The sequence below is a fragment of the Halichoeres trimaculatus genome, unplaced genomic scaffold (assembly GCF_033239565.1).
Source record: "Halichoeres trimaculatus isolate MK-OKI-2021-1 unplaced genomic scaffold, fHalTri1.1 fHalTri1_scaffold_11, whole genome shotgun sequence".
Classification (NCBI taxonomy): Eukaryota; Metazoa; Chordata; class Actinopteri; order Labriformes; family Labridae; genus Halichoeres; species Halichoeres trimaculatus.
Genome location: NW_027437189.1, coordinates 1140887 through 1156085, shown reverse-complemented (window position 1 = coordinate 1156085; position 15199 = coordinate 1140887). Strand labels below are relative to the sequence as shown.

The following is a 15199-nucleotide window of genomic DNA, read 5'->3' as shown; positions in this document are numbered from 1 at the left end:
AAATATAAAAATAAATAATTAAAGGAATAATTAAATAATTATGGTAACTTTAGTTTTACATACAACAATTTAAATTTAGATTTTTTTTTTTTTTTTTACCTTTTTTTGTTCATTTAGAAAAAGAATTGGATGATTTGGAAGATTTGGCAAAAATTTTGCACATTTCTTTTTTTATTTTTGCACTTTTTTATTTAAAACCCATTTTTGTGTTGTTTCTTTAAATGCTATATTTGGAGCAAAATTTGAAATTCCATTCTTTAAGTTTTTGGCAAATTTATGAAATTTCAGCAATTTCTTAACATTTCAAAAGTTTTGCATTTTTTTTCAAATTCACAAATTTTTGACTTATAAAATTTTTTTGTTTTTTTCCGACTTATTGAAATTTTATACATTTATGAAATTTATGACACGACAACTTTTTTCTTTTTATATGGATCTAAAAAAAATGCAAATTGTTGCAAAGATAAAAAACATAAGACATGAAATGTACAATTTTATCAACACCAAAAAAGCTCTTGTATGGACAGTTATTCACTAGATTTTACTATGTTTTAATTTTATTCACTTTTGGCTCTGGAATGACTTCAGGTGCCAGGTGAGCTGAGGCTAAATGGCTCCTAAGAAAGTAAATTTGCAGACTAGCCCTTTAATTTGCTACTTTGAGACTTTATTTTGACATTTATTAGTGAAGTATTTTCATCTGTTTCTGGCGCGTACTTGAGGTGAAGTTGAGGTTGTTCTGAACCATCTCCAGCTCCTTCATCACGTCGGCCTGTTTGGTTTTGGCCTCGTCCAGTCGTTTCTGAGCGTCCTCGAGCTGCGGCTTCAGGTCTGAGCAGAGAAACATCCAAACATGAAGATCAGGTTTCATCTCGTCTCTTTTATAAGTCACGTTGGTAATCAGGGTGACGTGCGCTCACCGTTGTTGAGGTCGTCACTCAGCCTCTCCACCTCCTCCTTCAGCTCGATGCTGTGGTTCCTCAGAGAGTCGGCGATCTCGCTCAGATCCTGGTCCTTAATGGTCTAAAGGAGCAGACAAAACAACGAGTGAGCGTCTCAGAGCAACAAAATGTTCAATCTGCATGTTAGGAACAGGAAGAGCCACACGTGCTCTACCTCCATGGTGTCGTTGGCTGCCTTGGCGGCCATGTTGGCGGCCTCCTCTGCCTCCTTGATGTTGTTGATGATCTTGTTGTAAGCCTGAGTCACGTCCACGAACCCTTCCTTCTTGGTCTCATCGATCAAACTGTGAGAGAAACAGTTTTTCATGTTTAGTTAATCCTCCAGAAACTTCCATCTCATGTTTTTCCACATTTCTGTTTTTACCTGGACAGGTTCATGGCTAAGGCGTTGAGCATCTCTGCGTGTTTCTCCGCCTTCTCCACCAGGGGGAGTTTAGAGTCGGTCCAGGCAAAGTCCTGCACTTTCTTGGCTAACGGTACCCGCGCCCCGTCCAGCTGAGCCGCCAGCCGCTCGTACTCCTAAGGAAGACGTTTGGAGACCGTGAGACTTGATTTTCTGCAGCGCTGCAGACTTTTTGAAGGGCAGGGGCAGAAATAATGACACACAGGGTGCATTTTTCCCCCCTGAAGAGGGCTGAGATATCATATAAGTATCAAATTATAGCCAGTCAAGCAGGTGATTTTATTTTGCCAAAATGAATTTAGCTCACTTTTTGGCTCCAACAAAGGGCACATTAGCACCAAATGGCACCAATATAGGGCTCTTTAGCGCAATATGGCTCAGGAAAAAAAACACTTAAGTGCCTTATGGATCCAAAAAGGCCTTTAAGGGCATTGAGGTACATGTTTTGACTCCAAAATACTCTTTAGCGCAGGTTTTGGCTACAAATAAGGCACTTGATGGTGTTATGGCTTAGGAAAAAGGCACTTTAGCACACCCTTTGGCCCCAATAAAGGCACTTAAATACGTAATGGCTCAGAAACAGGGCTCTTTAGCTCACCCTTCAGCTTGAAAGACACTTCACCACATGTTTTAGCTCCAATGGGGCACTCTAGCGCAGGTTTTGGCCCAAAAAAAAAGGCAATGTAGCGCCTTTATGACTCAGAAAAAAGACTATTTAGCACGTTTTGGCTCCAATTAAGGCACTTGATGGCGTTATTGCTCAGGAAAAAAAGGCGCTTTAATGGGTAATGGTTTAGAAACAGGGCACCTTAGCACACCTTTTAGCTCCAAAAGGCACTTCACCACAAGTTTTGGCTCCAAAAAGGCACTTTATTGCATCATGGCCACCAAAAGGGCACTGAATCTCCGGCTCTGCACCCTGGAGGGCACTTTGAGACAAATGGCTTCAAAAAAGACACTTCAGTGTGTTTTGGTCCATGAAAGAGCCTTTAAGCACATGTTTTGGCACTGAATAGGGAACTTTAGTGCAATAATTCGGCCACGAGGGGGCGACTCCCCCCTCTGTGCACACCCCTGGTTTTCTGCTGTCTAAATGATCTTGTTAAAAACACCGACTCTCTCTGCAGGAAGCTCAGTTAGTCGATGGACTGACCTCTTTGGAGTCGTGCAGCATGGACAGCATTTCGTTGACCTGAGCCACGTCGTCCTCGGCCATGCTCAGCTGGTCGTTCACCTCCTTCTGCTTGGACTTCAGCTCCTCCAGTCTCTTCTGTGACAGGGAATCAAAGAGTCACTGCTGAGATCTGTCCTCTGCTGAGATCTGTCCTCTGCTGAGATCTGGTCTCTGCTGACCCCCCCTGCTCCCCGTGACCCCCCCAGCTCACCTGGTTATCCTCCAGAGTTTTCTCGTTGGCGTTGTTGATCTCCGAGGCTTTGGCCGTGTTGTTGACGGCTTCGTTCAGAGCGTCTCGCAGGTCCATCATCTCGGAGTGGAAACGAGCCAGGCGGTCTCTGATGGCTTTGGCCAGGTCCACGTTTTCTCCCTGACGGTTGGCCATCTCCTTGTTGACTCGATCCAACACTGAACAGAAACAGACGCTGACTCTTTAACCCACGATACGACACACAACAACCTCTACATTTGGAGCCTCGCCAAAATAAAAGCACTGCATGTGAAAATCATCAGTTTGAGTGTGAGTGAACGGACTCACGTTTCCCCGCCTCCATCCTCTCCTTCTCAGCCACCTTCTTCTGGCCCACGCAGCTCCTGTACCTCATCTCTCGCAGCATGGCCTCCACCTCCCTCATCTTCCTCTCCCGCTCCTCATCCTCCAGATCTGCCTCCGTGATGTTCAGCGAGGAGCGGTTTGCCATCAGTAAGACGTCTGAGGAAAGAGAAAGCACCACAGAGTTCAGGTACGCTGTTCACAGTCGGCTTCTCAAATTGAACCAGCTTCACGTTTCTTCACGCTGGGTCTTTTTTATTCACAACACAGAAACAAAACTTACTTTAATATGAGAATTTACGCAGATAGAGTTCAGTTTCTCCACCTTCAACATGAAAATCTTTCTCTGACATATTTCAGACGTTAGATGTTTTGATTGAGGATTTTCCAAAGTGACTTGTTTTTACCTCGTTAAGCAGAAATTTAAAGTCCGGTCGACTGATGAGTCTAAATTTAAGAAATCACTCAGAAAACAACCAAAACATTGTACATTTTATCATCAAAGTCTCTGGGTAAACTTTGTTAAATTAACTTGTTTTAGCACCTAGCATTAGCAGAGCTAGCTCCAGCAGCCTATATATACCATATATCCCAATGATCCACTGTTTACAGTTTGCTTTAAACCAGCTAGTTCATGTATGGTCAAGTAAAACCAGGTAGATTTCAAACATTATTTAAGCTGGTGATACACCACTGGTTTCAACATGCCAACTCCTGAGTAAGGAAGGCCGCTATTGGCTGTCCCAGAAGTCGCTGAAAGCCACTAAATGACGTCATCCCTTAATAAACCATTAGCACCGCAAAACAAGGATCTTTTTTCTTTCTATAAAATTGTACATGTGATGGGTTTTAATTTTTAATACATTTGAAGAAATTTCAAATAAACTTGAAATTTAAAAAAATTGCGAAATATTTGAAAATTTGCAAAAAAGAAAATTAAAAAATTTGCAAAAATTTAAAAAAATCAAACTAATTTTTCTTTCAGTAAATTAAAGAAATTTGCAATTTAAAAAAATTAGGAAATTTTTGAAGTTTGAAGTTTCAACTCAGAAATTTAAAAGATTTGCAATATCTCAAAAATTGAAAATTTAATAAATTTGCAAACAATTCAAACAAGTTTGACATTTTATAAAAATTGCAAAAAAACTGAACTTCAATACATTTGCAATATTTTAAAATTATCTAGATGATACTGTTTTTTGGAAACATATTCATCATTTTGCTCAACTCATTACTTTTTGTGGTTTACTAATGCCCTGCCACATTTCAGAAATGTTTATTACAGGAGTTAGTATGCACAATGGCAGTTAAATGAATCCATTCACACAACCTGACAAAATCTACTTTAAGTAATCAATGCAAACAATAAGGTATAAAACTCTATATATTTGTGCTTGTGGTGTCTTCATAAATTTGCAAATATTTCGTAAATTAAGATAATTCAATTTTTTTCACACATTTTATATTTTTAGAAAGTTCAAAACTTTGCAGATAATTCACATTTTTTTCATTTAAAAAAATATAAAATAAAAAACTTTAAAAATTTGCAAAAAATTCAAAAAATTGTATTTAGTTTTTCTGAGATTTCAAAAATGTGCAAAAAGGACCCATATGCCAGATTAATGTGCTTGCAGACGTCTGCTCTGGCTGCAGCTGGGAGAGACTGCTGCGAGTCAGGGGGACTCGTCTGTCTGTGAGTGTGTTGGATGAGGGACATGATTTTATGTCTCTAAACTCCAGAAAAGTTGGAATTGTCGCAAGATACTTTTTAGTCTCTGAGTTGGCAACACACAGTCACAGTTTAACACACCTACTTCCACTCTCACTGCCATGGACTGAGCTCACAGTAAACCCAACGTTCTTTGGTTGAGTATGGGAATGATCTGAACTACATGTACACTCCAAACTGAGTCGTAAACCAAACAACTCAGATTTCAGTCATAAACTTCTCCATCCCTAATATCTGTCACCTGTGACTGTTTACATCCAGGTAGTCGAGCTTTGGAGCGTTACAGCAGTAGCAAGTGCATGCTTCTCCCAGGTCTTAATGGACTTAATTTAACAGTTTGTATTCTAATTAATAAACCTGACAAACGTTGGACGCCCTCTGCTGTACCGTTTATATCCATGGTGATGTTGTTGATGAAGGACAGCAGGTCTTCTGCCCTCTGGTGTGTGTTTGTGGTACTGTCCCGCACGTCTCCAACTCTGTCAGTCATCATCCCAACCTGCAACAAAAAGGCAACGGCGTTGAGATCATCATGTGATACATAAACAGAGCACAGTTTATATCCTGAGGAGATTTTCAAGAAACGTAAAAACATTTTCTTTTCTGCCCTCAGAAAAAACAAACAAAAAAAAAACGAGGACAGATTTGATTAATTTCACGTTAGCTCCTTTAAATCAAAATCCAAAGGTTGGCTGGGCGGGGTCTCACCTTGTCCTGCAGTTCGTTGATGTCGTCGTTGATATTCCCGATTTCAGCTTCCAGCATGTCGGCCCGAGCCCGGCTCTCGTCCAGAGTGCTGTTGTAGTTCTGGATCGCGCGCTGGAGCCGGGAAAAGTGAGTTAATAAAAAAACCCTCCAGAACAATCACCTGATCACATGACCCTGTGTTTGTGCTGCGACTCACAGACACGTCCTCCATGGACTTGTTGATGTTGCTCAGCTGAGACCACGCCATGGAGCTGGCGTTCAGGTTGCTCAGCTGACCGGTGACGGAGCGGAAGTCTTCCTCCATCTTATCCAGATCCTCCAACAGGACGATGACGCAGCTGTCACAGGCTGTTGGATCAAACACAGAGTCACATGATGAAAGTTTTCACTTTAACTCTTCATGTTTGGGCTCCTGTGTGTGTGTGTGTGTGTGTGTGTGACCTACGTTCACAGTGCATGCTGTGGTGGTCCTCCACGGGAACGCTGTATTTGTGAGAGCAGGAGTCGCACTGTTTCCCCGTCATGCCGTCAGGACAGCGACACTCTCCAGTGCGAGGGTCACAGTGACCTCCTCTGCAGCCGCACTCTGAGGGTCGAACATCAGAAATCAGAAAAGAGAGGAAACGCTAAACTCTACCTGCAGGGACAAGAGCTAGACTTATATGAAGGCCCTAACCTGCCGGTTACATCAGAGAGACGCACAAATGTTTTGAATGGTTGGGGCAAAAAGAAAAAAAAAAGCACATACAGCGTACGTTTTGCAACCCAAGAATGCAGCAAAGAGAGCAGTTTAGTGTGTTTTGCCAACCAGGATGACACATTGGCATGTGTTTTGGCTTCACTGAGGGCACTTTAGCATGTTAGCATGTGTTTTGGCTGCAATAAGGGTGTTGTAGCATGTTAGCATTTCTTTTGGCTATAAATAAAAGGGCACTTTAGCATGTTAGCATGTGTTTTAACTCAAAATGGGGGTTTACAAAATGAAAAAATGTGTTTTGGCTTTGATGAAGGCAGTATAGTATGTGTTTAGGCTAAAAATAAAGCACATTCTAGCATGTTAGCATGTGTTTTGGCTTTGTAAAAGGGAAATCTAGCATGTAGGCATTAGATTGTGGTTGAAAAAGGGCTCTTGAGCATGTGTTCTGGCTGCAATGAGGACACTGTGGCATGCAATCATGTGTTTTGGCTACAAATAAAAGGCACTTCGGGGTGTTAGCATGTTTTTCAGCTCCAAAGTGGGGTTAACAACATAGAACAATGTGCTAAAAAAAGGGCACTCTAGAATGTTAGCAATAGTGTGCAGTCCAGGGCACTTGAGCATGTATTCTGGCTGCAATGAGGCGCGGTAGCATGTTAGCATTTCTTTTGGCTGTAAATAAAAGGGCACTTGAGCATGTTAGCATGTGTTTTAACTTCAAATGGGGGTTTACAACATGAAACAATGTGTTTTGGCTCCAATTCAAGCATATAGTGTGTGTTTAGGCTAACAATAAAGCACACTCTAGCATGTTAGCATGTGTTTTGGCTATTCAAACGGGCAATCTAGCATGTAGGCATGTGTTTTTGCTCCAAAAAGGGCACTTAAGCATGTATTCTGGCTGCAATGAGGCGTGGTAGCATGTTAGCATATCTTTTGGCTATAAATAAAAGGGCACTTGAGCATGTTAGCATGTGTTTTCAGCTCCAAATGGTGGTTTACAACATGAAACAATGTGTTTTGGCTGCAATGAAGGCAGTATAGCATGTGTTTAGGCTAAAAATAAAGCACACTCTAGCATGTTAGCATGTGTTTTGGTTAAAAAAAAAAGGGTGATCAAGCATGAAAGCATTTGTTTGTGGTCCAAAAAGGGCCCTTCAGCACATGTGTTCTGACTGCAATAAGGATACTGTAGCATGTTAGCATGTGTTTAGCCTCCACTGAGGGTATTTTAGCACGATAGCATGTGTTTAGGCTCCACTGAGGGTATTTTAGCATGTTAGCATGTGTTTTGGCTATAATTAAAAGGGCACTCTAGAGTGTAAGCATTTGTTTGACCTCCAAAAAGGGCACTTTCACATGTGTTTTTGCTCCAATGAGGGCACTTTAGCATGTTAGCATGTTTTAAGGCTAAAAAGGAAACCCTATCATGTTAGCATGTGTTTTGGCTGCAGTGAGGACACTGTAACAATGTGTCTAGGCTCCACTGAGGGCCCTTAGCATGTTAGCATGTGCTTTGGCTCCAATGAGGCCACTTTATTTTGTGTTTTTTAACAATTTGGACGTGAGGGGGGCAACTGACTCCCCTGCCCCCCTTCATGCACACCCCTGGGTTACATTGAGTCATGCGTCTACTCACTCTTGCACCCGTCCGGTCCGTAGTCCCAGTGTCCAGGAGCGCACTGTTTGCAGTTTGGCCCGTTGACTCCAGGCTGACAGGCGCACTGACCGCTCTGAGGGTCGCACGGCTGCACGAGGGCTGCCGAAGCGTCGCAGTCGCACTGACGACAGCCGGAGCAGGAGTCGAAGCCGAACCAGCCGTCCTGAGAAAAACACACACAGGTATGAAGAAGGTGAGGAAGGAGACAGACACTTATTCCAGATGCACAAAAACTAAAACCTGCACACGAGACAAACTCTGTTCCTGCGACCATAGGAGTATAAAATGTCTAAAGTCACTGAATCTCAGAAAAGACAGAAGAAACTCACCACACAGCGGTCACAGTTGGGTCCAGTGACTCCTGGTTTGCATCGACACTGTCCGGTGTGATGGTCACATGACTCGGTGCCACATGGAGAGCAGTTGCACTCTGGGTAAAGAGAACACACCTTGTATCAACTCAAATCGAGACCCAGGTTGCTGCTGTTGAAAGTCACTAAATGTGGACTCACTGGTGCAGTTTTTGGCGTGGATGGCGTCTCCGTAGAATCCAGGGGCGCAGATGTCACAGTGGGGCCCGGCCGTGTCGTGCATGCAGCTCAGACACTCTCCGGTCAGCGGGTGACAGTCGGTGAACAGCATGTTGGGGTCTGTGTTACCGTGGCAGTGACACAGCTGACACCTGCTGCCCAGGACCATGGGGTTACCGTAGAAACCAGGGGCACACCTGCGTGAGGTCCACAAAGAAACCGAGACTTAAACACGCTGAGGCAGTAAGTCTACACTCCAGGTCAGCACCAGAGGTTTCATGGTTCAATCAGAGGTTTTTCAGAGTCCAGGACTCAGTCCTCTTCAGTCCTCTTCAGTCCTCTTTACCTCTCACAGTTGGGTCCAGCGTAGCCGGTCATACACAGACACTGCATCCGGTCCGATTTCTGCACACAGCCCTCTGCAAAACTACACAGACAGGAAACAAGATGTTATGATGTGAGTTTTAAAGACTGTGAGTGTCACAGACCTACAGCATAAAAACGACCAATCAGAGTCTTTCTGAGGTTGAATAACTGCACATTTGGACATTACTCCATTATTTTGTGCTTTAACAGTTGAAGAGTATGCTTTTTCAATTTTAAATGTGTTTAATATAAATAAGTATGTTCTTCTTTGCTGTGCTGTGACCTTCAGTCAGAGTTCATGAATCAAAGTCCTGGTGTCGTCATTGAGGATCGCTCAAACTGCTGGTGTGCAAAAAGAGGGGGGTAGGAGGACAGTGGTCCCCCCTCATAGCCCAATTGTTGAAAAACATACACTAAAGTGCCCTCTTAAGAGTCAAACAACAAAAAGTGCCATCTCTGGGGCCAAACCTGCGCTATAGTGCCCTGTTGGGAACCAAAATCTGTGCTAAAGTACTTTTTTTGAAGCCAAAGACACTAAGGTGCAATTTTTGGCTTCATAACCCATGTTAAAGTGCCCTCTTTAGTATCAAACAAGTAATAAAATGCCCTCTTTAGGGGCCAAATCTACAAACTAGTACCCTCTGAGGAACCAAAATGGGCCCAAAAGTGCCCTCTTTGGAACAAAACTCATGCTAAAGTGCCCTCTCTGGAGCAAAAAGCAGTGCTGAAGTTACATTTAAAGCATTAAAGTGCAATCTCTGGGATCACAACCTGTGCTTTTTTCGGAGCTAAAACTGGCGCTACAGTGCCCTCTGTGGGGCCAATACCCGTACTAAAGTGCCCTACTCAGAGTCAAACAAACATAAAGTGCCCTTTTTGGGGCCAAACCAACACTAAAGTGCCCTGTTGGGAGACAAAATCTGTTCTAAAGTACTCTTTTTAAAGCCAATGACACTAAGGTGCAATTTTTGGGTCCATAACCCACACCTAAGTGCCCTCTTTAGTATCAAACAGGTGATAAAGCGCCCTCTTTAAGGCCAAGCCTGCAAAGTGACTTCTAATGAACCAAAATGGGCCCCAAAGTGCCCTCTTAGGGGCTAAAGCTCATGCTTAAGTTCCCCTCTCTGAAGCAAAAAACAGTGCTCAAGTTACCTTCTAAGTCCAAACGTGCACTAAAGTGCAATCTCTGGGTTCATAACCTGCGCCAAAGTGCTCTTTAAGGAACCAAAACTGGCGCTACAGTGCCCTCTCTGGAGGAAAAACTGCTCTGCAGTAGGGCTGAAGGATTTTGGAAAAAATTCTAATTGTGATTTTTTTTTTGATAAATATTGCAATTGTGATTTAGCATGCAATTTTTTATTCATTTATTTATTTATACATTTATATATTTTTATTTTTTTTTAAGAAGGGGGTAGGTATGAGTATTTAACTGCTTAGATTTGACTTTAAACCTTGTAGACATGAACTATTTTTGCTAGAAAAAAACAGCGTTTTGAATTTTGCTGATTTTAAGGAAAAAACAAGCACAGTTTACTGTATTCCCCCAGGACATAAAACTTTTTATTTTATTTTATTTTTTTAATTGCAGCCCTTGCGATTTGAAAATTTCACTTTATTACATTGTGATTTCAGATTCAATTTGATTTATTGTTCAGCCCTACTCTAAAGGGCCTTTTTTGGCCAAACCTGCACTATAGCGCCCCCTTGTGAGCCCAGACTCATGCTTATTGCTTTCTATGGAGCCAAACACACATATCTGCCCTGCTGGGTGTAAAAACATGGCTGGTTAAAATATGACAAACTCTTCAGAGCACAAATTAAAGTTTAAACATTTACATTTGGACGTATAAAGAGTGATGTGTACTGACTTGTTGGAGGGAGTCCTCAGGGGGCAGGGACAACTGGAGCAGGACACGGCCTGTCCATCCAGAGTGTTGTTGCCCAGGAAACCGCCCTGACACTTCTCGCAGTGATCCCCGGCCGTGTTGTGCTGGCAGTCCTTAAAAAAGAGGGAAACAGCTGATTTAGGGACAGGAGAGCCACGCCAAGAGGAGACCTGATGTTTCTGTGGTTGATGACTCGTACCAGACAGATCCCTGATCCGTCCAGGCAGCGGTCTGAGTGTCCGTGGCAGTTACAGGGGACGCACTTCCCCAGGAACAGGCCGATGGTGTCTCTGTAGTAGCCTGGAGCACATTTCTGGACACGGTGGAGACGAAACGTTGAGTTTTTAAACTTGTTTTCAGATGTTAATGACAGCAGGGGGAGGGGCACGCTCACCTGGCACGAGTCGCCCAGGTAGTTGGCGGGACACATGCAGATCTCCACGTTGTTGGCGTGGCGTACTGATGGCAGGTTCTCGGCACCTTCCAGGACAGCGCCGCGCAGCGACACGGAGTGAGCCGACTGGGAGTGAAGGGCTCGGATCTGCAGAGACTCCAGACCGACCAGGACCATCATCAGCTCCTCACGGGACACGGAGTTCCCGGTCTGAGCGTGACGGAAGCTTCCCTGAGGAGAGACCAGATGGTAACCATGGTTACTCCACATGACCAGCCTCAGACGGCGTTTGCAGCTCCTCGCTCAGCCTGACTTTGATCACACCCTCAGGAATGAAAAGATTATTCATCAAACCACAACAACAGCGTTTCAGGACCCAGAGCCAAACCGACGTGTCGCAGCCGGTCTGAGCGGCGTTTTTCAGAGTTCAGCTTCTGACAGAAACCTTCATCAATCATCAGACGCAGCTCAGACAAACCACAAGGGCAGGAAGGCGGTTTTACCTCGACCATGTGAACTATGCCCAGGTGAGGCTCCTCAGGTGAGGAGTACTCCCTCTCCATGAACACCAGGGTCATCTGGTTCCCCTGGAGGACACAGGAAACAGGAAAGAGGAAAGAGGAAAGAGGAGACAAGGTGAGAAACGAGTGTCAGAGGGGAGAGGATTTTTTTCATTATAACGTCTTTGTGTCTTTTTGCAAACTTGAACTTTTTAAGATGTAGAGTTTGGGCCATGACTTGATTTTTGTCTTTTTTAAAAAAACAAACAAACCATTTATTTTGGTTAAAACGTATCTAACAGAGGTTACTGTTGTTTCCATGTGCAGATTTTCAAACCTCCAAATGTTCGTCTGTTGGAGAAATCCATGAATTTGCCCCTAAAGGCATCCAGAGGACTGGCCTGTGTTACAGCCTTTAGTTCATGTTTAATCCTTTAGCCTAGGTTTTAAGCTTTAGCCGTTTTTAAGTCTTTAGCTCAAGTTTTAGCCTCCGGCCGATGCCATAGGCTTTAGCCTAGGTTTTAACACTTTGATAATGTTTTAGCCTTGAGCTCATGTTTTAGCCCTTAGCCTAGTTTTAAGCTTTAACCTGTGTTTGAACATTTACCTAATGTTTTAGCCTTTAGCTCATGTTTTAGCCTTTAGCCTAAGTTTAAAGCTTTAGCCTGTGTTTTAGAACTTAGCTTATGTTTTAGCCTTCAGTTCCTATTTCAGCCTTTAGCCTCGGTTTTAAGCTGTTTCTTGTGTTGTAGCACTTAGCTTGTGTATTAGCCTTTAGCTTATGTTTTAGCCTTTAAACAGTATTATAGCCATTAGCTAATTTTTCAGTCTCTGGCACATGTTTTAGCCTTTAGCCTGTGTTCTGGCCTTAAGCTCATGTATTTAGCTTTAGCCTGTGTTTTAGCACTTAGCTAATGTTTCAACCCTTACCTTATGTTTATGCTTTAGCCTCTTTTTGAGCATTTCACCTCTGTTTTAGCCTTATTGTGTGTTTTAACATTTGGCTCATGTTTTAGCCTTTAATCCATGTTTAGCCTTTAGTGCAATTTTCAGTCTCTGGCACATAGTTTAGCCTTAGCTCATGTTTAGCTTTAGCCTCTTTTTGAGCATTTAACCTCTGTTTTAGCTTTATCTTGTGCTTAGCACTTAGCTTATGTTTTAGCCTTTAATCCCTGTTTTAGCAGTTAGTGTATTTATCAGTCTCTTGCACATGTTTAAGCCTTTAGCTCGTGTTCTAGCTAAAGTCTTTGTTATAGCCTGAAGCCACTGTTTTTTCCTTTAGCCTGTGTTTAGCCTTTAGCTCATGTTTTAGCCTTTAGCCTTTGTTCAGTCTCTAGCTTGTGTATTAGCCTTTAGCCTGTGAGGTCTACCAGTGGCTCAGTCCCCAAATGGCCTTCAGTGGCCTGGCCAATCAGAGGGAGGGGGTTTTGGAGTGGGGAGTCTTAAAGAGACAGCAGCTCCTATGAAGGGGTTTTAGACAAAAGCTGAAGAAAGGTTTTTTTGACTAAAGGACAGTACAATATCCCCTCTTTGAGTCTGATAGAAGAAAAAAGGGGCCTGAATTACTCTGATGAAAGTTTTTTTTGATGAGTTTCTTGAAAAAAGGAACTTTTCTTGCTGAATTTGATGATAATGATTCCTTCATTTCAAATAATATCCTTATTTTTTTAACGTAGTAACTTGAGGTGAAACACTTAATCAGACAAATCAATCGCTGAGATTTAAGTGTTATAACATGTTATGTTGAATTATTGAGTAAGAAATAAAAACTGTTAAATGAACAAAGTGTTTCAGAGAGAGTCTGAAAGAAGGGTTTTCTAAAACATGTCAAACATGTAATGACACTACGGAGGCCTTAGAGGGACAGATTAAAGCATTATAAAGCATGATACCCCCTCTTTAAAAGAAGAAAACAAAGCTCCTCTGTCTATAATCTGGTGTTTATGTAGTTGGTACCTTCAGGATGATGTCAGGCCTGGAGGCTTCAGCTGGCAGAGACAGCACGTCTCCTCTCATGGTCTGTGTGTGCAGACGGTACCTCAGGTAACCTCCGTAGGACGACACCTGGAGGAGCAGGGACACGTGTCGGTTAGAGAGGTGATCATGAAACACGTCAGAAACTCCAGGAGGAAACTTTTTAACCAGAGGGAAATGTTGAAACCAAACCAGGAGGATCACAAACAGAGACTTTAATCTCAGGCTACTGTTTCCTAATCCAGACAACAATGGATTACATTCAGAGGGCGAGATGCGGGCGGCGGCGGCGCTGACACTTGAAGCCGCTCTGTGGAGCGTCACAAAACAAAACACGGCCTGGATCACATGAAAGGCCTGGATCCAGACCCAGACCAAACACTGATCCTGATCTCTGCACCACGTCTGCGCCGCAGGAGGGTGTGTGTGTGTGTGTGTGTGTGTGTGTGTGTGTGTGTGTGTGTGTGTGTGTGTGTGATAAAAAGCATCAGCTTCAGTTTTACTCTGTTTAACAATCAGCTCAAACTGCCCTGACTGCAAAAACTAAAATCTAATCTCCTGGTTATTTTTCATTTCTATCAAAATTTCTCTGATTGGACCAAATCTGAGCCTGAAAGTCAAGAAAAGTGTCTTAAATCCAGACACTGAAACACAAAAATGATGCCTGAAGACTTAAAAAAAACTTCCAATGGGATAGAAAAAGTTTGCTGGTTTAGTTTTTTTATATTAGGCCTCACATTATTTTATTATCCTAACACCAAAATGCTGAATTTAGTACAAATGTGACCCTAAACCAGTCGGATTATGACACCACCAAACATCAAACCTCCAACTTTCTTTTTCAACAGCATAAATAAATCACTTTGAAATCAACACAAACATCTTTAAATTAATACTTATTTCAGTTTCATTCTCACTGCTCTGACTTTCTGATTATTTCTCTGTAGCAGCAGTAACCAGGACGGACTGAGACGAGACGAAGAGGACGGATGTTTGTGCTGCAGCTCTCACGCTGAAGAAACTGAAATCTGATCAAACAATTTTGTCTCATTTTGAGTAAAAACTGTTTCATCAGACCCTTAATGATCCACGTTCACCTGACAAGACCAAACTTTTGTTTTATTACAAGACATTTTCAGACAAAAGCGACGCCTGAAAAGCTTGAAAAGAGGACAACAAAATCCAGTGGTGCTAAGGAAAATTTGTCCGTTAAGTTTCTGAGATGAAAATAATGTTTAGCAGATTATTTGAGTCTCAATCTGTTAAAAAAAACCCTCAGTTTTGACTTTTAATGTCTTAAACTCAGACTTTAAGGACCTGACAGGTTCATGTGGAATCCAGGAAAACATCCTTTTCTGACACTGTTTATTTATTTATTTATTTATTTACTTATTTATTTATTTATTTAGCTGGACTGAAATTAATATCTTTTCCTTTCCTTTGAAACTGAAACCAAACAAAATTTTCTTTCCCTTTCCAAGAAAAACACCACAGACAAAATTAAAATAATTTTTGCATTATAGAATTGTATTTTGCTGTTTATTGATATTTTGGTAAATAAAGAACTTTTAAATGAATTACTCTGGTGCTTTGAGACCTACTGTAGTCTTATTTTTTAACTATTATTTTTTATTTATTTCATTCAATTATTTTTATTTTTATT

General features: G+C 42.2%; 1 protein-coding gene across 1 annotated transcript in view; it reads right to left on the bottom strand.

Moving 5' to 3' along the window:
* lama5 (laminin, alpha 5) overlaps positions 1 to 15199 on the bottom strand; it is a 111517-nt gene that overhangs the window by 13546 nt on the left and 82772 nt on the right. The window contains exons 39-58 of the mRNA XM_074681495.1: positions 13519 to 13626; positions 11566 to 11649; positions 11063 to 11293; positions 10868 to 10981; positions 10651 to 10781; positions 8763 to 8843; positions 8399 to 8613; positions 8216 to 8316; positions 7866 to 8049; positions 5975 to 6115; positions 5726 to 5877; positions 5530 to 5640; positions 5209 to 5320; positions 3078 to 3251; positions 2751 to 2947; positions 2519 to 2635; positions 1327 to 1481; positions 1117 to 1246; positions 921 to 1023; positions 718 to 831 (exon numbers count right to left, since the gene is read on the bottom strand). Coding sequence (XP_074537596.1) covers positions 718 to 831; positions 921 to 1023; positions 1117 to 1246; positions 1327 to 1481; positions 2519 to 2635; positions 2751 to 2947; positions 3078 to 3251; positions 5209 to 5320; positions 5530 to 5640; positions 5726 to 5877; positions 5975 to 6115; positions 7866 to 8049; positions 8216 to 8316; positions 8399 to 8613; positions 8763 to 8843; positions 10651 to 10781; positions 10868 to 10981; positions 11063 to 11293; positions 11566 to 11649; positions 13519 to 13626 — 2755 coding nt within the window. The remainder of the gene's footprint in view (positions 1 to 717; positions 832 to 920; positions 1024 to 1116; positions 1247 to 1326; positions 1482 to 2518; positions 2636 to 2750; positions 2948 to 3077; positions 3252 to 5208; positions 5321 to 5529; positions 5641 to 5725; positions 5878 to 5974; positions 6116 to 7865; positions 8050 to 8215; positions 8317 to 8398; positions 8614 to 8762; positions 8844 to 10650; positions 10782 to 10867; positions 10982 to 11062; positions 11294 to 11565; positions 11650 to 13518; positions 13627 to 15199) is intronic.